The sequence below is a fragment of the Zingiber officinale genome, chromosome 8A, assembly GCF_018446385.1.
Source record: "Zingiber officinale cultivar Zhangliang chromosome 8A, Zo_v1.1, whole genome shotgun sequence".
Lineage (NCBI taxonomy): Eukaryota > Viridiplantae > Streptophyta > Magnoliopsida > Zingiberales > Zingiberaceae > Zingiber > Zingiber officinale.
Window position 1 is genome coordinate 9,463,831 of NC_056000.1, and position 21,249 is coordinate 9,485,079.

Genomic DNA, 21,249 nt, shown 5'->3' on the forward strand with positions numbered 1-21,249 from the left:
TCCCCTTCAACCACGGTGACACGACGAACGAACTCCTAAAACTGCTTCAAGCAAGTGTAGCTCCGCCGCAGCGAAGCTACCCCGCTGCGACCGGCGCCTGCGACAACTCTCTTCTTCTCCTCCGCCTTGTAGGCCGAGAAGCTGCCAACTCTGTCCGTCATGGCTTTTGAGGTCGCCGGCGGTGGGGTCACCGGCGCTCCCTTAGGCTTCTTGTTCTCCTTCCTGCATGCAATGGAGAAGACAGGCATGGAGCTGCGAAGCGGCGAGGCCATGGCGCTGCTCTTGCTTGGCGTAATGTTAATAGCGTGCCTAGGATCGACTGGCCTCGCTCTGTTCCGCCATAGCTTCTGGTCTCTGAGCTCGACGTAGGCCGAGTACATAGGGCCGCGGCGCATGCGGAAAACGGGCCGGTTGCTGATGCGTTCCAGGAGGTGAAGAACGCTGGCATCAGCCATCGATGACGATGAATGCCTGTGGTCGTCGCTCGCTTTTGTTGTTGCTGTAATCAAATCCATCGGCCTTCGCTCTTTGTAGTAGTGCAAGGGCATGATGGAAACAGAGATGGAGGGACGGATCTCCAACGGTCGAATTGGGCGACTAGCTTGGAAGGGAAGTGAAAAGTGGCAAATAGACGGATCGCATCTGTCGGCTTTCCCAACGGCTAGGTATTTTTTTTTTTTTACTTTCGTTTTTTTTTTTATCATTTATCGTGGAAGCCGGCTCCGTTGACTAAGTTTTCATTTTTCAAACGACATTTTTACTTTAGATTCTCTAATAAATCTAACTGTATCAAGTATAACCTCGACAGTGACCTATCGTGGTCATAGTAGATTAGGACCTTCAATCAGCCGAATTTGACGTTGGATTAGAACATCGATGCCGGACCACTTAGTGTAGATGGGACCCAACCACCATAACTTTGACATGTTCTGTCGTTTTCTGATTGGATCCCACCAGAGCAATGATTATAGAAGATCCCAAGTATGCACATCCGATCCAATACTCCAAATGAAAGCGGTAAGTTTACCCCTTTCGATATTGAGTTAAACTCTAGCGATCGATGGTTATTTATTTCTCTTTCTAATCACATTGGGAAATTTTGATGGCTTCAGAGCGACTATTATCAAGGAGCTGATTACGTTTATTCCAAGAACTCTTCATAATTCATTTCTAGATTATATAAATAAAGATAAATTATAAAATCTAGCTTATAACTAACCGTCGTATAATTTCTCTAAAGATATATATCCGTCTAAAATTGATCTCATCTGTTATAACATCTACAGTATGAATCAGGCATCCTGGGAAACGACGTTTATCAAAGAGGCACCACAGTTGGGATGAGGATAATGGGCTGGGCAAGGGATGGGACCCAGGCATTTTTATGCAATCGAAATGCGATCTGCTGTGTGCTGTGTGTGCGGAGTGAGGTGGGACCGCACCACGTTGTTGTTTCGAAAAAGGAGCCTCCCACACGTCCGCCACGTGATGCACGGTGGGTAACCCGAAATTGGATTTCTGCCATAAACCCACCACCGCCCACCTGCTCTTTTTCGGCATCCTCCCTGCCTTCTCGACCGCGCGCCGGACGGCGGCGGAGGGTACCTCGTCGGACGCCGGACCGTTGGTGATTGCAAGCCGAGGGAGGTGGCGAATATGGGCGGAATCACGTCCTCCATCGCCGCCAAGTTCGCCTTCTTCCCTCCGAGCCCGCCCTCCTATGCTGTGATTGCCGACGAGGGGAGCGGGCATCTCTCCATTCCCGGGATCGCGGTTGCGGGTCGCGATGACGTGCACATCCTCCGCCTCCCTACGCGACGGGGCAACGAGATCGTCGCAGTGTACTTGCGGCACTCCCAGGCGACCGCCACACTCCTCTACTCGCACGGGAACGCTGCTGACATTGGCCAGATGTTCGATCTTTTCGTCGAGCTCAGCGTCCATCTTCGCGTCAGTCTCATAGGGTCCGTCGCCCCTCCTCTTGGTTAATTCCTCAATAGGATTCCGTTTTTTTTCTAGGTTTCTTAGTAGCTAGCAATTTGGGTCTCCGATGAACATTTGAGATTTGTTCTTCTTCTGGAGTAGGACTTTGTATATCGGTTTTGGCAACAAGATCGAAATTTGTGATACATGAACTGAGCTCTGGCATAGGTTTTACTGTTTGGGGGATTTACTCGAAGGATGATTCCTAAGCACCGAAATACCTTTTTCTAGATATGCTCTTCAGTAAAAACGACAAATCGTTTTTGACTGGTATGCAAGCATTAATTTCACCACATAGATTTCTTGAGCAAAAAAAAAAAAATTATAGTCAATTGTTGTTGACAATTTATAATACTCCCTTGTGGCCAATGATGAATGGTGATTGATTAGTAGTATAAATGTGATGTACATTTCTAACCGTTGGTAATCAAAACTAGTGTGGTCGTTCTTGTCTTTAATTCATTTACTTATATATTGATAGTCTATCTTCATGTCTATTATTTTTTTTCCTCAATCACTCAACAATATTCCAAGATACAATCGGACCAAATGATATTCCAATGGAGGTATGAAAGAACCTTGTGAAACAAGGTATTGAATGATTCACAAAATTATTCAACCTGATATTGAAAATTAAAAAAATGTCTCCTCAATATAGGGTAAGTATTCTAGTTTCCTATATAACAATAAAGGAGACGTACAAAATTATAAAAACTATAAGGTTATTAAACTAATGAGTCATATTATAAAACTTTGGGAAAGAGTAATAAAAAAACTAAGGAGATCTCGGTAATTGAAAATCAATTTGAATTTATGCCTAAAAAGTTGACAAGCTATACATCTTCCCAGACAACTAATTGAAAAGAATCGGGGATAGAAGCAAGACTTAGACATGGTATTCGTCAATTTAGAAAAAGTTTATGATGGAATCTTAAGGAAAATTATATGGAGAACTCTAGAACAGAAAGGTGTTAGCATAGCGTATATAAAACTAATTAAGAATATGTATGAGGATGTAATGACAAGAGTGATGACTTCAGGCAGATTAACCGAAGCGTTTTTCATAAAGATAGAATTATATCAAGGATAATCATTAAGTCCCTATTTTTTTTACACTAATCATGGATGAACTCACTAGACACATCCAAGATACACGATATGTATGTTGTTTGTAAATGATATTGTTTTCGTATATGAGACACGTGAAAGAGTAAATACTAAACTCGAATCTGGGTGGAAAACGCTAAAGGTGAAAGGTTTTAAACTTAGTAGAGTAAAGACATAAAATATAAAATTTAAGTTTAGCAATATTAGAAGCAATGAGACAATTCTTAAGATAAGAGATGACAATTGTCTGTAACTGAGAGTTTTAAGTATTTATGATCATTTTTGTAAAAGAATGAAGGGATTGAGAGAGATGTCTTATATAGAATATAAGTGGGATGATTGAAATGGATTAAAGCGTCATTTGCTCTTTGTGATCGTAAAATATCTCTAAGATAGTAAGACTTAAAGGAATGTTTTAGAAAACGACAGTTAGATCTGCTTTGTTATATAGAACTGAATGTTGAGCTATGATGCGACCACATGAGTAGAAAATGGGAGTCGTAGAGATGAGGATGTTAAGGCAAATGTGCGGACATACAAGGATAACAAATGAAAATATTAAAGAGAAAGTCGGGTTGCACCTATTGAGAGAAAACTCTAGGAGATACGTTTAAGATGATACAAACATGCAGTTAGACGACCAATAAATGCTCAAGTTAAGCGATGCGAGACTATGACAAATGTCCATATCAAACGAGTAAGAGGAAAATAAAAAAAGACTTGGTTAGCAATAATAAAATAAGATAAAATTTATTTAAATCTGAATAATGATATAGTAGGGAATATAGCCCAATGACGTAGAAAGATCCATATAGTCAACCCCACCTAGTGGGATGAATAAAACTTGGTTGTTGTCGTAGTAATATCACTCCGACGAATAGCTTAGTCAAGATGTAATTTTCTTCACCAAACTCTACCTTTGACAATTGGTTTGAAAGCTAAACTTTTGACAAGTGTATATGATTTATTGGAACTTATCTATCATACTATTTGCATTTTTGGAATTAAAGTAAGATATTAATGTTGTTGGGATAGTAAATGCCTCAATCACTAAATGAGGTTGGATAATATCACTTGCATGAATGTATAGATCAAACCATGCTTATGTAGATCAAAATCAGGCACCACTAAAATATGGAATGACCTCTACCATAAAGTCACTTGATAGAATCTTTGAGTTCATTCATAAGATTACTTAGATACGCAAAGCAAAGATAAAAAGTGTTTAACTTAGTATGTCAATGGAGACAATCTAAGTCTATATAGTAGGAAAGTAAAAGTAGAATAAAAACTAGATTGATGCCCACACCATTTAGACGAGACAAACTTCTCTCTAAGCACAGATGGAGAAACAATAGAAACCTAACCTTTAGCACTCCTTGGGTACCATATAGTTCTTTCTGAAAAGAAAATCCTCCTCTACAAGTATCTTGGTCTCCTACAATCACCTCTTCACATTCCCTATGGCATCTCCTGGACTCCAGAATGCTCCTCTGGTAAGAGTTTGCAACCATTTTGAAATTCCAAATCACATTAAAATATCAACCTTGGAAGCCCTAAAACATGGTTTATATGGAAACTGAACCTTATTTCTCGTTTGGCCTACAATTTGGATGCCTACTATAGAGAATAGTAGTGATGCAAATCCAACCAATAGCATATACGTGCAAGTTCAAGTTGCTTTAAATAAAACCAATTCTTGGGCTATGTATTTTAAAGTTTTGTCAACTCTCTAATTGTGCAGGTACGATTACTCTGGTTATGGGCAATCCACTGGAAAGGTTGAGTTCTATCTGCTATTTTTGGTCATCTTGCATGAGTTGTAGTTTGTATAATATATTCTATATGTCTAACTTCATCTATGTGAATTTACTTTTCTTTGCAGCCAAGTGAGTACAATACATATGCAGACATAGATGCAGTTTATAACTGTCTTAAGGAACAGTATGGAGTAGCAGATGAGGACTTAATCCTCTATGGTCAGTCAGTGGGCAGTGGTCCAACTCTTGAGTTGGCCTCCCGTCTTCGGAAGTTAAGAGCTGTTGTCCTTCATAGTGCCATCCTCTCTGGACTCAGGGTACTATATCCAGTTAAGCACACATTTTGGTTTGACATTTACAAGGTATTTTTTTCCTGCGTTTGATTAGTAATAGTCACCTGTCAAATTATTGGTGATGATTTTGCTTTCTTGCAGAATATAGACAAAATTGGCCTTATCAATTGCCCAGTTTTAGCAATTCATGTAAGCTCATTTTGCTAGTTCTTGGATCTGTTCATTAAGCGTACATATGTTGCCCTGCTGTCCATTTATTTCTTGATTTATTATTTAATGACTTTTAGCTTGTATATCAATGTTCGTATCTGATCTGGTAAATTGTCATACGATGGATGTTCAACTAAGCATTTGGGATAAATCATTTATGTATCAGGTTGAAGATTCTTTTGCTCTCCTAGGAATTGTGTTCTTTCATAATGAACTTACTAGTCAGTATTTTGAAAATAAGTATGCTTGAGAGTCATCAACTTGCAGTGTTGTAAGACCGTTGCATATAGGTCATAGATCTACAACCTGATAGAGAAATATTTATAATCACATGTACATTTGTGAGAAAGAGTGCTGTTTTTTTTAATCAATAATAGTTGGAAGTTTGTAATAATAAAACAATCTAGTTGCAAAGAGTTTTATAACAGTTTGTATGAAAGCAAGTGAACACTCGAGAATAATTAATTTTACTTAATGCAATGACACTATAAAGCAGCAAGACACATACAATGTGCAAAAGAAAATGATTCCCCAGATAAACCCATAAATTTCATAATTCAAAACTATCTAATGTCCATGCTCCAGATAAAACTTTGTAGGTCATTGCAGCTATCACTGATTTGTTATTTTAATCTAATAGATGAACTACCATACATAACTGTGACAGCAGTAAAAGGCTTAGTTACCAATATGATATGTTGTCTTTTCTGAACGTTTTTGGTGGATCTAGAAAAATAACCATCGCCTTGTTTACATCCTTCTGGAAGGGTACTGCAGATGAAGTTGTAGATTGGTTGCACGGGAAGCAGCTTTGGGAGCTTAGCAAAAACAAATATGACCCTCTTTGGATAGATGGTGGTGGCCACTGTAACCTTGAACTTTACCCTGAATTCATTGAGCACCTCAAGAAATTTATTGCAGCAACTAAGAAAGATGGTGACAACATACAGAATTCAATGGAGACAAAGTCGAACAACGATGAACAAACCAGCCAATCTGAAACTATAGCTACAGATGATGAGCATAGAGCTTGTAGCTGTTCTGAGATCGCAAGAAAGAGTTTGGACAGTCAGCTAAGGAAACCTCCGAAGGCAGATCAACTGCTGAAATCAAGAATGAGCACTGATCTTAGTGAGCGAAAGAGGAAGAAGGGCATGGTATGGTGATGAATTATCTCCAGATCATGAACAAAACGTGAATCATAAAAACATATCCTCTGGTATCATTCAGCAAATGAATAGATCGGTTGTACCCATAAAAAGCTCATAGCACCGCGAGTGATATAAACGGCCGGTCTTTTGTATTGGTGTATGGCGTGTGATAGATTGCTTTCTTCCAGAGTTCCAGTCACATTCACAAGAAGGAATATTGTTTCAGTCACAAAGGCAGTGCTGAGTACATGTAATTTCTCAATTTTAAAAAACAATACAGAAAGACTTCAATAGTGCGAGCTCTGATGTGATCATTAATGATTTCGATCTTGAATTGTTTTCAGAATTTGGATCCCAATTCTTTCCCTGTAACCAATATGCTGACCACGTTCACATGAATCCTTAGCAATTATTGAAACTTTTCCAAGTCCAAACAAGTTATTTGGGTCTTTGTGACTATCTTTTACTTGATGCAAAAGATTAGTGGCTAAGTGTAGGATTAGCCCATCTAAGAAATAGGTTATCTAGACAATTTTTATAAAGGTTTTAATTAATACATTGTGATTTTTCATCTTAAAATTTATACATTTATTCTAATTTTTAAAAATAAATTTAGCACATTCTAAATTTATATTTTATATATTTATATTTAATATATAAATTGCACATTTGTTTAGTGTAATGGTATATATAAAATATCTAGTAACTCAACATTTTAAATTCTCAATTGGGTATTTTTTTTTAAAAAAATACTCTAATATTTAATATTTTTTCAAAAATGGCTATAAAATTTTATTATTGTCAAAAAAAGTCTTAAAAGTATTCTAATATTGTTTTATCTTTTTAAGTTATAACTTAAGGTCCATATTTATTAATAGAATGATATGTTTTTTATATATTAATCAAACTGTAGGAGCCTTTTAAAAATATTTCGAGGGACAGGAAAAAAAAATGTAACTACCATTAACATGGATTCAGAAATCTAAATTGATCTTTCAAATTTTAACCTCCTATAGCCCGGCAAAACAAAACAAAAGTAATATACAATATATTGTAAAGTGTAGAGGATACATTGAGGTTTCACAATCATATTACGATTTTCTACTTGGGATTTTTTTTTCCCACATAGCGTTGTTTAGTTTGTGAAGGTGACAAAAGATCTAAATGTTTATTTTTATTTTTAAAAATTATTAATCCCTTCGAAAAACTTTCTGCCCAAATAAAATTCTTTCTCACTCTCACTGATGGGCCGAGCCTCTTGGGCTTTATCTAACCGTGTCGTGTCGTGTCGTGTCTCCTGTCTCGTGTCGAAAATGACAATCTCGCCCGTTCAAATCTGTTTCTTGGACAGTGGGATATGATCCGTGCCCTCGATTGCAGGAAGTAGGGCTGTTGGGGTTTAATTAGGCATTCAGGTTGAGATCTGAGGAGCCGATTGAGCGAGGAGCGGAGAGGGAAAGATGGATCCACAAATGGTAGAGGTCACGCAGCTCTTCGAGCGATTCAAGGCCGCATTCGTTAGGAAAGATTTTGGCTCCTGCAACAATCTTCTTTCCCAGCTGAAGGTGCTCGCCTCTTTCAAAGATTTAAACGGCTTGGTATCGAGAATTTTGTTGTCTTTAATTGCTTTCCCTATACCTGGAGGGTTAGGGTTGATCGTCATAATTTCTAATACTTCTTGAGTTGATCAAGTTAAAAATATATATATTATTACAAGTGCTTTTTAGGGTTTGGATGTAGCATAGATAAAATCTAATGTACTTAAACAATTTGGTTCGTTTTGTACCCCCGTTGGAATTTCAGAAAGTAATTACTTTGAAAAGTAAACCTGGGAAAATCGGCGCTGAATTGTAAAACTGTGGATTTTAGTGAAGTTACCTATGTAATAGTGGCATAAAAGTAAAAAAAAAGGAATTATAGTATAATTCCATTGGTATGTATGATAATAGCTTGCTTTTGTGATATTTACTGACGAAGCGTATTAGGTTTGTTTCAAGTGTAGAAAGTCACGATGGGTCAAAATATTACACAGCAACAATAACCAATTATGTAGGTTACAAATTTCTTGGGTTGGTTATGTACGTCTAAAATCTCCATATAACTACTCTATGCAAGCCTATGTTACTAGTGATTTCCTGATTTTAATCATACCAAATGAATTATATCTTAGTGCACCGTTACCCCACCCTCCCTAGCTCCAATACCTAATCTTCATATCTAATTGATTCAGAGGTCAAAGTATGATAGTAGAATTCTTTGTCTATAATAATATGTTTTCTTCCTCTAATCATTCAGAGTTGTTTTTCAAATTTGTTTCAATTAAAACCCTCATACCAAGCTCCTTGTGAATAAAAATTGGAATTGTAAAATCAATTAACTTTTCTTGTTTGGAAGATTCATTTTTCCATATGCGTGAATCTAACAAGTAAAAGAGGCTATATGGAATGGTTGAGGGCAATTATCTGATTTCCAAGCCATGTACTGTGTATGATGGAAAAAGTCACTGCATCTATTTTGTAGGACTGCATGCTTTTTAATTGGTTATATTTGGGCAAAAACTATTTTATCCAAACTAATGTAACATACATAGATTAGTTTTCCTTATTTCAAATTTCACTTTGATAGATGTGCATACCGTTGCAAGCAATACACAGGATAATTGGAATATGAATGATAAATCAATGATTGTAATTACTCTTCATGTTCCTAAAGTTCTTTCTACACGGAAGATATTAGAACAAGATATAGAGGCAACAGTGAAATTTGTTCTTTATATTCAAATTTAATTGCATGATTTTTTATCCTCTCTTTTTTATCAAATAAAATTACTTAAATGAGGGTTAGTTTAGGTTGTTTAAAGTTCAGACATGCTGTTTGTATCGTAATTCTTCAGAGTGGAATTAAAAAAGATGGCTAGTTGATGGGATAATGACCTTGATCTGGATATCTTTATCTTCTAATATATGTTTATATTTTGCAGGTTCTATTGACAAAGTTTCCTAGCTTGCCACCAACGTTCCAAGTAACATCAAATGCTGTCCAGGAGTTGACAATTGCAAGTAATATTCACTCAAATATTTACATTTCTTTATCTATTTTTTTTTCATAATTAATTAAACACATTAGTTGAACAGAACAGTTAAAATAGACTTGTATGAAACATGTTGGTCTACATTCCAGTATGAGTTGCGCTTTTATTTGAAGCAGGAATTTTTATCCTCAGTGATTTACTCGATAGTTTACAAGAGATGCTATACATTTTATTATAAGGAATTAATTTAGACAATTGGCAACATGTTGATCCTGAATCAATTAGTTATCATGAATCAATAGTATGTCCATGTTGATCCTTGTTATTAGTGCTATCAGCCATTAACATTGCAATATAGTGTGAGACAATCAAGACTACATGGAATAGTACCATCCTCAAAGGTACAAGCACTTGCTGTGTAAGGTTATGGTCAATAAAGTTATGAAGTTGCAACCATTGGCCATATCACTAAAAATTGGGCAATATATCAGAAATTTTGCATTTCCAACTTCGTATAGCATTAGTATTATGCATTGAAATTGATAATAAGAAAATATAAGTTGATTAACAGTTGGGGTTGTTTTTCTCTGAATTGTTAATTTCCTAATCCTGAGTCCAATTACTCTCAACTCCTTAAACTAAATCAAGTAAATGACAAGAAGTTCTATCATTTTCTTAATGTTGTCTATTTGTCATATGTTAGTAAATTGAGGGCTGACAATGTCTTCATTAATTATTATTAATGCAGACTAGTATACAACAATAACCAAGCTTTATCCCACTAGGTGAGGTCGGCTATATGGATTCTTTTATGCCATTGAGCTCTATCTCCTATATGATCATCTATACTTAAATAAATTTTATCTTTGTTTTATTGTTGTTAACTAAGTTTTTTTTTTGTTTTCCTTTTTCTCGTTTGGTATGTGTGTTTGTCATGGTTTCACATCGCCTAACTGGAACATTTATTGATCGTCTAAGTACATGCACGTATTATCTTAAACGTGTCTCTCGGAATTTTTTTCTCAATAGATGCAACTCCGACTTTCTCTAATGTTCTTATTTCTTATTCTCTCAATCCTCGTATGCCCACACATTCATCTTAACATTCTCATCTTTGCAACTCGCATCTTTTGCTCATGTGCTCGAGTCATAGTTCAACATTCAGTTCCATCCAACATAGCAAATCTAATTATGGTTTTGTAGAACTTTCCAAGTTTTAGAGGTACTTTATGGCCACATAAAACATCCGACGCTCTCCTCCATTTTAACCATCCTACTTGTATTTTATATAAGACATCTTTCTCAATTTCTCCATCGTTCTGTAAAAATGATCCTAAATATTTAAACCTCTCGGTTCCGGACAACTCGTTATCTCTTATCTTAACAATTGTTTCATTACGTCTAATATTGCTAAACTTAAATTCCATATATTGTTTTTATTCTACTAAGCGTAAAACATTTCTCTTCTAGTGTTTTCTGCCGATATTTTTTGCCAAGATTCTAGTTTAGCATTTACTCCTTCACGTGTTTCATCTACCAAAATAATATCATCTGCAAACAACATACACCACATGTTGATAAAAAGATAGGGTTTTAGAGCTGATCTTTGATGTAGCCTTATTTTTATTAGAAATGTTTCTGTTACTCCAATGAAGTTTTTATTTTGATCGTTACACCCTCGTATATATTCTTAATTAGTTCAATATATATTACGCTAATACATCTCTTTTTTAAAATTCTCTATATAATTTCTCTTGAGACTTTATTATAAGCTCTAAGACAATGAATATCATGTGTAGATCTTGTTTTTGCTCTTGATATTTTTTTAATGAGTTGTCTAAGAAGATGTCTAGCTTCTATTGTTGACCTTCCATGCACTCAAATTGATTTTCGATTATCGTAGTTTCCTTAATCTTTTTTCTATTACTTTTTCATGTATGACTCGTTAGTTTAATACTCTTATAGTTTGCATAGTTTTGTACGTCTCCCAAACAAGGGAACTAGAGTACTTACCCTCCATTGATTAGACATTTTTTTTTTGTTTTCAATATCAGTTAAATAATTTTGTAAGCCATTCAATACCTTATTTCCCTAGCACTTTCATACCTCTATCGGAATATGTCCAATGACTTTTCCATTGTACATCTCATTTAAAACTTGTTCTACTTTTGAAATTTGAATTATATGATAAAAATTTAAATTTTTATTCTCATTTAATTTAAATTATTTAAGTTAAGCTAGACATCTAAACCTTCATTAAAAAGTTGATGCTTTCACCGTTCTTTTATTTCTCCATCGTTTACTAGTACCCTATTATATTTATCTTTAATACATTTTATTTGGATAAGATCTTTTTTCTTCCTTTCTCTCACTTTAGCTATTCTATAAATGTCTCTTTTTCCATCTTTTGTATTTAATTTTTGATATAATTTCTAATTTTTGATATAATCGTTCAAAAGTTTCATTCTTTACTTTATTCACTATTTTCTTAGCCACTTTCTTGACTATTACATATTTTTTAAAGTTTTTCTCGTTCTTACAAATATATAATTCCTTATAAACTGTTTATTTTTTATTTCACTTTCTCTTGTACTTTCTCATTCTACCACCAAAATTTCTTAGTGGTGCATGCCCCTTTGACTCATCGAGTACACTCTTAGCTACTATTTTTCAACTTTAATGTCATCTTATCTCATGTCGTATTAGTGTCACCATATATTTTACCTAATGCTTGTACTTCTACCTTCTACTTAAATATATTTTGCTTCCCATGCTTTAACTTCCACTACTTAATTCTAGGAGTCGTATGCATTTTCTTTCGATTGATACTATACTTGAGACGTATATCCAACACTATTAACCTATGTTAGGTAGTTAAGTTTTCTCTAGGGATGATCTTGCAATCTATATAAATCTTTCTATCCTTTTTCCTAACCATAAGAAAGTCAATTGGTAATTTATTATTTCACTTTTGAACGTGACTAAATGTTCTTCTCTTGTTTTAAAAAAATGTATTAGCTAATATAAAGTCATATGCTATCGTAAAATCTAATATAGTTTTCTCTTCTTCATTTCTCGTTCCAAACTCATAGCCCCCATCCCATGTACCCTCTCATATTCCTCATTTTTCATTCTGATATGCCCATTTAGATCAACTCCTATTAAAATCATTTCATTTGGCAGAATGTTTTGTAATACTTCATCGAAGTCATCCCAAAATCTTGATTTGGTAGCTTCATCTAATCTTACTTGAGGTACATATACGCTAATTATGTTTATAGTTTCTTTCACCACTATTATCTTAAGGACTATAATTCTATACTCTTTTCTAACTACTCTTACAACTTTATTCTTTAATGAATCATCATAACAATGCTTACTCCATTTCATTCTTTACTTTTTCTTATATACCATAACTTAAAACCCGAGTTCTTTATTATCTTTGCCTTCTCGTCTGCCTATTTTGTCTCTTGTATACACAAAATATTAATTCTCCTAATCATCGTATCTATTACCTCCTTGAATTTACAATGAGGATTCCTATATCCCATGTTCTCAATCTTAGATTATTAATTTTCCTATCATATTTGTTCTTATCCAACCTATGGTGTGAGAACTCTTACCTATTTAACACTACGCTCAAGTTCTCATGTAGATGTAGCAATCCTTGGTGATACGTTATAGTCAAATTTTGCAACACGAACTCTTGTATATTTAACACTACACTCGAATTTTGGATGTAGCAGTCCTTGTTGAGACGTTACAGTCGGACCCTACAATGCATTCCTTTCAGGGAATAACCTAACATTAGCACGTTTAATGAATTCATTCATTGTACATTTGTCATAGTTTTAATGCTGGTTGGCAACCTAACGCAGTCCTCCTCCTTTATTCGGGCTTGGGATTGGCCATGATTGGTTCATCATGGGCGGAGTTAAACAAACCAGTATGGTTAACCTAAAATTGAATCTATTGGTATAGACATAGATACCAGCTAGCATGTGATAAGGTGGTTGTATCTCCATCAAATCTATACGATGAAAACTGTAGTCTCCTTACTCAACTCTATGTTGGTGGAGATTAGGTATACAAAAATGAAGTTGTTGGTATGTGGCCTACCTTCATTAACCTAAGAGTTAGAGCATCCACGAAGGAGCTCCCTCTGTGGCGCCTTCATTAATTTCGAGGTTCACGGAGCCGCTTCTTCGTTCCTTTTTTTTTTGTAATGTTTTTTATTTCTGTTTACAAAAATAAAAATAATAAAATATTTTTTTAAAAAAAAATAGGGAACGTTAATTTTTAGTCATTTAACAACAGCTAATTTTTATTTAAAAAAATTCTATAAATATATTCTCTCAACCTTTCATTCTTCTTATCATTTTCTCAATTCTCTACTTCTTTCAACCATGGAAATATCTTGATTTCAAATGGCTAAAAATTCAAATCGATCTATGCTTCGTGAATTCTAGAGAAATGAATTGATGGAAGACGCGGAAGATATAGATGAACAAAGAATGTTCCGGTTATATGAGCAACAACAAATGGTACGTCAAAGAGCTCAAAGTTCTTCTAGTAGAACACAAAGGAGAAGGTATTTGAATCGGGATTATGAAGTCAGACATGCTCATCTTTTCAATGATTACTTCTTTAATAAGCCAATATATCCAGATGATTATTTTGACGTCGATTCTGAATGCAAAGAAGGGTTATTCGTTCATATAGTTGATACCTTAAAAAATCATTCATAATATTTTCAATGGAAAGCCTTTGTGACGGGGAAAAAAATGTTTATCGCCACTTCAAAAATGCACAGCGGCTATCCGTCAATTGGCGTATGGAGTGCTTGGTGATCATTATGATGAGTATCTACGAATTGCTAAAACAACTGTCATCCAATGCTTATTCAACTTCTGTTGATGTGTAATTGAAGTGTTCGGGGCCCAATATTTAAGAAGACCCAACACTTGCTTGAAATGCATGAGCAAAAACACGACTTCCTTGCATTTTGGGTAGTCTTGATTGTATGCATTGGTAGTGGAAAAATTACCTCGTCCCTTGGAAAGGTCAGTTTACTCGGGGAGATCATGGCGTCATAACAATTGTATTTGAAGTAGTCGCTTCCGCGGACGCAATGATATTAACGTGCTTAACGAATCACCTTTATTCAACGTCTTACAAGAAAATGCACCTGAGGTTAATTTTATAGTTAACAATACACAATATATGAAAGGATACTATCTGACTAATGGGATCTATCCAGAATGGATTACTTTCGTTAAGAGCTTTTCATGCCCCTGGATCCCAAGAAAAAATGTTTGAGGAATGACAACAGGCCACAAGAAAGGATATTGGGCTGGCATTTGGGCATTTGGGGTGCTCCAATCTCGATAGGCAATGATCAGAGGTTTAGGACAATTTTGGTATAAGGATAATTTGAAGGACATCATATATACATGCATTATTTTGTACAACATGATTATTGAGAATGAGGGATATGCAATAATCAATTGGTCGGATGATGAAGGAGATCTTCCATCACAAATATTTCAAGGCTCCACCCAAGAATTTCAAGAATACCTCCGGAGAAATTACGAGCTATATGCTAATCAACTACATCATCAACTTCAAGCCGACTTGGTTGAGTATATCTGGGCACGCTACGATTGTGATCAATGAAAAAATAATTTATTAATTGCTATACATCTATTGTAATATTTATGTAATTTTTTAATTATTAATGTTATTTCAGATTAACAGTTTGTGAATTTAAATTTTATAAAAATTTAATTATATATAATTTAAAATATGAAGGAGAGATGAGAAATATATATAATAAAAAGTGTGAGACCCATTAAGGAGTTCTTGAAATATATATATATATATAGTAGAGAGATGTGTGAGGTTTTTTACTTTTGACGTAGCGTGAATGTGGCAACGAATGAGCTCGTGGAGAAGTTTCATGATTGTGGATGCCCTTAGAAAAATCACCTTTTTCAAAATCTATGATGATTTTCTAATTTAATTAGGTGTATCCATAATCCATGTAGCCAATTAGTTAGGACATTAGTTCTGGTTGGGTAGTTTGTTGTAAGATGCAATGATGGTAGTTGCTCTGAATAAGATAATTGGATATTTTGTTAACAAATCTGATGCTTGTTTACTGCTTTAGAATAGATGTGATATCTTTTACCATTTTCTCAAGTCATGTTGGTTGTTCTTGTTTCAATCACTTCTTTCTTGATGCAGCTTTTTCTTAGTACCTCTACATTTCTTGTATGCTGAGTTGACTATTATAACCTTTTTAACCTGATACAAATCACTGCCTTATCCTCTACAATATTAATTGTTGCTATTTGAGGGATTTCAGGAGAGATTTATGAACATGCTGTTGTCTTGAGTGTGAAAACTGAAGATCAAGATGCCTTTGAAAGAGACTTCTTCCAACTCAAACCTTATTATACTGATACTTGGTATGTCTAATCAAATTTATTCTCGTGCTAAGTTTACAATTGTACCAATACCCCGTTTGAAGTTTACTGGTTTTGGTGAGCCATATAATTTTTAGTTAAACATGATCTAAATCAATTAGATAATAGTCTGTTACAGTATTGTTATGAGTATGCTGCATCCATTAGGTGAAAATTTAGATATATTGTTGTATGCATTTTATGCTCAAGGCGCATTTATCATGGATTGATTTATTATCTTAATAAAGCTTGCACTTAGCCTGTCTGTTAATTAAAATCTTGATGCATATTTATTCATTAGTTTGAATTTATTTTTTTTAAAAAACAATCATTGCTCTGTTATATATATATATCTATATATATTGACATCTCTATATTTCTCTGTTGACTTGATCCATTCTTTCCCCTTTAAAACAGTGGTATGATACCACCGTCTCTCCAGGAGTACCCAATATTGGGTCTTAACCTTCTGAGGCTACTTGTGCAAAATAGAATAGCAGAATTCCACACTGAACTAGAACTTCTTCCTCAAAATGCTTTGGAGAACCCTTGCATCAAGCATGCTGTGGAGCTGGAACAATCATTCATGGAAGGTGCTTATAATCGTGTCTTGAGTGCAAGACAGTCTGTGCCACATGATACTTATGTTTATTTCATGGATCTACTTGCAAAGACAGTCAGGTAAAATATACAGTATGTATTTTTTTCTACTCGAATAATGTAAGATTCTTTTAAACAAGTTCACAACCCCTACTTGTTTTCAGAGATGAGATTGCTGGCTGCAGCGAAAAGGCTTATGATTATTTGTCCATTAATGATGCCAAAAAGATTCTGATGTTTTCATCTGACCAAGAACTTTCTGATTATGTCTCAGAGGTACTTAACTTTTTCCATTTACTTACATACCACTCAGGAGTGCCTTTACTTTCAAGTTTAGCAAGTGACTAGTAAAAAAATCCCTTTGTTTTCTCCTAATATTCTGACAATTATGTAATAAAGCTAATATGTTAATCTACTTGAGCTTGCAGAAAGCCAGTTTTGTCATCTCATTCTTGTTACCGTGGTTTTCTTTGTTAATGATACTGACAATTATGTAATGAAGCTGATATGCTAATAAGTTATTTGCTTCACTCTTTGTTCTCTTAATGCAGTATGCTTCTTCACTTCAGCTAAAATCCGTAAATCCTATCCTGGTTTTCTTTCAACTTTAAAACAGCAAAAACAAAACAGTTTGAGTTCTGACTATTTATGTCAGCAACTTTGTTTTCCACTCTAAAACTGTCATCTAGTCAGCCCAGTTCACATTTCCTTAAAAATAGTTGTATGATGGTTTTGCACACAATAAACTTGTCTAAATTTATTTAAAATTGTAGCTGATTCATCCAGTGTTGTCCCTGCAAGTCTCCTGTATATGTGCTCAGCTCACTCAAATGTATCTCTGTTATCCATGCTTTTTCATCCATGTGCAGGAACACCCAGAATGGGAAATCAAGGATGGTTGTGTTTTCTTTCAAAAGGCTAAAGAATCTCAACCGTGCAAGGAAATACCAGCACTACAACTTATCAACCAGACATTAAGCTATGCTAGGGAGTTGGAGCGCATCGTCTAATAACTTTTATTGTGTTTTTCTATTGCCCACTGGGCGGTTTATACTTTAAAAGCACCGGAGTAAATTGCACCTTCTATTTGTTTTCATCTCCGTCGGTGGATGAGAAGATTGATCGTATTTGCACTAAAGCTCAAAACTCTGGCATTGCTTTTATTCTAATTTGATTTTGGAAATTCTGATAGATGCCAGAAAGCTTCCGTTCCAATTAATAGTACATTCGGAGTTTCTTTGTGATTGAAATTTAGCACTATGGAAATTCCTTAAAACCCTTTGGTTGCCATACTAAATTAACACTGTGCTTTTGATTGCTCGTTTGGCAGTAACATTAGTGGTATCGTCTGGTGACAATTTCGGTCAATTGTTTAGTGTTTACTTTTTCAATGGGTTTGATTTGTACTTTAGATTGATGGGTCACTAATTTTTTAACAAGAATGTTCGAGGGCAACCCAAAAGAAGATTAAGATGAGCAAAGTCTATATACTTCGCTTATGTGTTATGATTAGAGATGTGTAAAAAAGTAATCAATTTACCAACTTGAATCAAAAAATGGATTTCATCAATACGCTCGATTAATTGTCTGGCCAGTTTAGAAGAAGTATTTTTGATTTTTCATATTAAAAATTTGAAAATCTGATCCAATTTGGAAAGAGTGTTTCGCGCCTTTGAATGAAACTCTGATTAGAAAAAAATATATATATTAAAATTTTATTGATTGTGTTTGATTTTTCGATGCATGTTAGTATGTTAATTTTCAGCTCCCCTTAGATGGATTGAGTGGGTCGGACAGTTCATGAGCAGGAAAAACCGAGGCAAATAGATAATACAAAGTGGGACTGCGACAAACTGAGCTTGATGCATGACTTAAGTGGGCAGAGGAATAAGCGAAGTGAATAGTAGTAATGACTCAAACGCTCTAAGATAAATTGAGCAAAGCTAACATACCTCAGGAATCAGATTGGAAATGAGCTGATCAATCAGACTGCCAAACAAATCGAGCATGCAATTGACCAGTACAGTGAGCTATAAAAATTTAAAGGTTTAAAAACATCCGTATCAATTTTCCTATCATTATATTTAAAATTTAAATTTTAAAATTTAAAATAAATAATTTACTTTATTAAATTTAGATAATCATTTTTCATATATACTATATCAACTACCTTTAAATTTTTATTATCTTTAATTTTTAATTTTTTTCTTCTTTGTCTTCTATATTTTTTATTATTATATTTATTAAATGAGTGGAACAAGAGAAATTAAAAAGAAATGTTATTTTAGTAGAAATTTTATTTCCTAAATTTAAAGAATTATTCATTAAATTTAAATTTAGAGAATAGATAAAATAATTAATATAATTATTTTTAATTATTCTATTTAAAATTTGGAATAAAATTTTTAAATAGTGAACTAACCAAATATATGAGTAGAAATATCAATGTTGGGTAAGCCTTATGTTTTTAAGATTGATTTTTGATAGACTGATTTTTTATTAAAAAATTAATTAAAAAGTGAAAAATATTTTTATTTATTTATTTTTTTGAAAAGGGCAAGAAAAAGACAATGGATTAAAGTTAAACGAAAGATAGAAATGGATTTCTTTTTCTTGGTAAGAAAACGTGAGAAAAAATTTTCACAATAAAATTCTTTAAAATCCATTAAATAGTGATTATATTTGTTAGAGATAAATAACGGTACTGATCCGGCGGTAAAAATCCAGAACCCCATAAGGAGTCAACGCCGAGGGGAGGTCAAAGGGTCCAGTGGCTCGCCGGAAAAGGGCGAGCCGACCGGACTCAGAAGAAAGAGAAATCTGGTAGTAAAAGGCACCCTGGTAGGGACCAGGGGTCCGACGCTCAAATAAAGCAGTGCGTAATAACCGAGCGGAAGGAGGTGCCGCCCGGACGGCGCAAAGAATCAAGGCCGTCCGGACGACGTTCATCACCCGCTCGGCGGACCAGGCACCCCAGTCAGACTGTGGGTAAAAGACGGGGACATCTTCTGACAGCCGTCAAGTCGTATGGCTGTGCCATACTTCTAGTCTGACAACGGGTGGTCCTGCCGTCCCATCAAAGAACATGCTCGGACTGTGGCAGCATGGTGTCAGGTAAGCTCTCTGACAAGTGCATACCGTGGTATGGGTTGCTGACACGTACGCACCTCGGTGGGCGTGCATGAGTTCCTTCTCCGTCTTATATAAAGAGGCTATTACTTCGCCGAAGGTACGCAAAATACGAATTTGGCAGCCACTTTCTCCACCACTTATCTAACTTGAGCGTCGGAGGACCGTCGCCGGGACACCCCTCCCGGCTCGGTTTTGTTGCAGGTTCGCCGGAGCACTCGAGGATCCAGCAGAGAGCGCCGCGTGCCCAGCGTCCACTGACTCTTGATTCGGACAGGATCAAATTGGCGCCGTCTGTGGGAACGTTCCTGCATCCGATCGGAGACAATGGACGAGGCTGGACGACAACACACGGTGACGCTTTCAACAGAAGAACTCGAGGCTCTGGTCGAGATGAGGGCCGCCAAACTCATGGAGCAAAAACAAAAAGCATCCGCCGAGCGGGCGGAGCAACAAGCAACATCTGCGTCTGGTGGCCGAGCGGAAGCACCTCCAACCACCGTCGCATTCCATCGGGCCTTATTTTGCACCCCTGAAGCCATACCAGCCCGAAGAGATAGAGGATCTTCCTCAGATGAAATGCCAAGGCGGGATGACAGGAAGGGGAAAGCTCCCCGAGCGGACTCCTCCCCCGAGCGGATCAATCGCCAATTTTCGGAGGTTATCCTACGAGACCCTCTGCCCAAGCACTACGTGCCTCCGACGATCGGCGAATACAATGGAACAACGGACCCGGATGATCATCTGAGTAAGTTCGATAATACAGTCACGCTCCATCAGTACACAGATGGAGTAAAGTGTAGAGTTTTCCTTACCACCCTCTCGGGATCGGCTCAACGGTGGTTTCGAAGGTTGCCGGACGGATCCATCACGAGCTTCAAGGAATTCCGAACGGCCTTCCTCCACCACTTCGCCAGTAGTCGGCGTTATCAAAAGACAAGTGTCAGCTTATTCGCCATCAAGCAAGAGCCGAGAGAATCGCTTCGAGGCTATATTCAGCGATTCAACCAAGTGGCGATGGATATCCCAACGGCCACATCGGAGACGATGATGAATGCCTTCACGCAAGGCCTTGTGGATGGGGACTTCTTCCGGTCGCTCATCCGAAAGCCGCCCCGAGATTATGATCACATGCTACATCGGGCCAACGAATATATAAATGTGGAAGAAGCGCAAGCCGCTCGGAAAAAGGAAACTCCAGCCGAGCGCGCACCTGTTCATGCCGAGCGGAAACAGCACACCGCTCAGCAGCCACCCAGAGGACCGAGGGCCGAAGCAATTCGATCCCCTCACGTCAGATCGCACGTACAAGAAGTGGCTGCCGCTCGGCCCAAGCCAAAGAAGAGGTGGACCCCTATGTTCTGCAAATTCCACCAGACGGATACGCACAACACGAGGGATTGCCGAAGCCTTCCCTTTGTGTCCAACCCTGTTCCCAGGAAAGCCGAACGACGGTCGCCTCCCATCGACAGGAGACGTAGGACTCATGAAGCTGACCGGACCCGCATCGAGGGGCGA

At 36.3% G+C, this 21,249-nt stretch overlaps 2 protein-coding genes and 1 long non-coding RNA gene across 4 annotated transcripts; 2 read left to right on the top strand and 1 right to left on the bottom strand.

Moving 5' to 3' along the window:
* The first annotated feature begins 1,507 nt into the window (after positions 1-1,507).
* On the top strand, positions 1,508-6,850 carry LOC122012315 (alpha/beta hydrolase domain-containing protein 17B-like). Of its 2 annotated transcripts, none has more exons than XM_042568808.1 (5): positions 1,508-1,964; positions 4,835-4,871; positions 4,976-5,179; positions 5,285-5,332; positions 6,121-6,850. In XM_042568808.1, the coding sequence occupies exons 1-5, from the start codon at positions 1,657-1,659 to the stop codon at positions 6,517-6,519; spliced, it is 996 nt and encodes a 331-aa protein (XP_042424742.1). In that variant the 5' UTR covers positions 1,508-1,656; the 3' UTR covers positions 6,520-6,850. The 2 variants fall into 2 exon arrangements, with proteins under 2 accessions (XP_042424742.1, XP_042424741.1); XM_042568807.1 differs by having other exon boundaries at positions 1,511-1,964; positions 4,976-5,212.
* LOC122012316 lies at positions 5,802-6,456 on the bottom strand. Its single transcript, XR_006120183.1, has 2 exons — positions 6,342-6,456; positions 5,802-6,238 (listed from the first exon to the last, which is right to left on the bottom strand). It is a non-coding gene; the product is annotated as an uncharacterized LOC122012316 (long non-coding RNA).
* Positions 6,851-7,864: 1,014 nt separating the features above from the next.
* LOC122012317 (26S proteasome non-ATPase regulatory subunit 8 homolog A-like) lies at positions 7,865-17,793 on the top strand. Its single transcript, XM_042568809.1, has 6 exons — positions 7,865-8,069; positions 9,485-9,563; positions 15,903-16,005; positions 16,420-16,683; positions 16,767-16,878; positions 17,472-17,793. The coding sequence occupies exons 1-6, from the start codon at positions 7,965-7,967 to the stop codon at positions 17,610-17,612; spliced, it is 804 nt and encodes a 267-aa protein (XP_042424743.1). The 5' UTR covers positions 7,865-7,964; the 3' UTR covers positions 17,613-17,793.
* The last annotated feature ends 3,456 nt before the right edge of the window (positions 17,794-21,249 follow it).

Coding starts and splice junctions, on each gene's coding strand:
- LOC122012315 (XM_042568807.1), top strand. CDS start 1,657: ATGGGCGGAATCACGTCCTCCATCGCCGCCAAGTTCGCCTTCTTCCCT. Junction 1,965..4,834: donor CTTCGCGTCAGTCTCATAGG/GTCCGTCGCCCC, acceptor CTAATTGTGCAG/GTACGATTACTCTGGTTATG. Junction 5,333..6,120: donor GCCCAGTTTTAGCAATTCAT/GTAAGCTCATTT, acceptor TCCTTCTGGAAG/GGTACTGCAGATGAAGTTGT.
- LOC122012317 (XM_042568809.1), top strand. CDS start 7,965: ATGGATCCACAAATGGTAGAGGTCACGCAGCTCTTCGAGCGATTCAAG. Junction 8,070..9,484: donor ATCTTCTTTCCCAGCTGAAG/GTGCTCGCCTCT, acceptor TATATTTTGCAG/GTTCTATTGACAAAGTTTCC. Junction 9,564..15,902: donor CCAGGAGTTGACAATTGCAA/GTAATATTCACT, acceptor GAGGGATTTCAG/GAGAGATTTATGAACATGCT.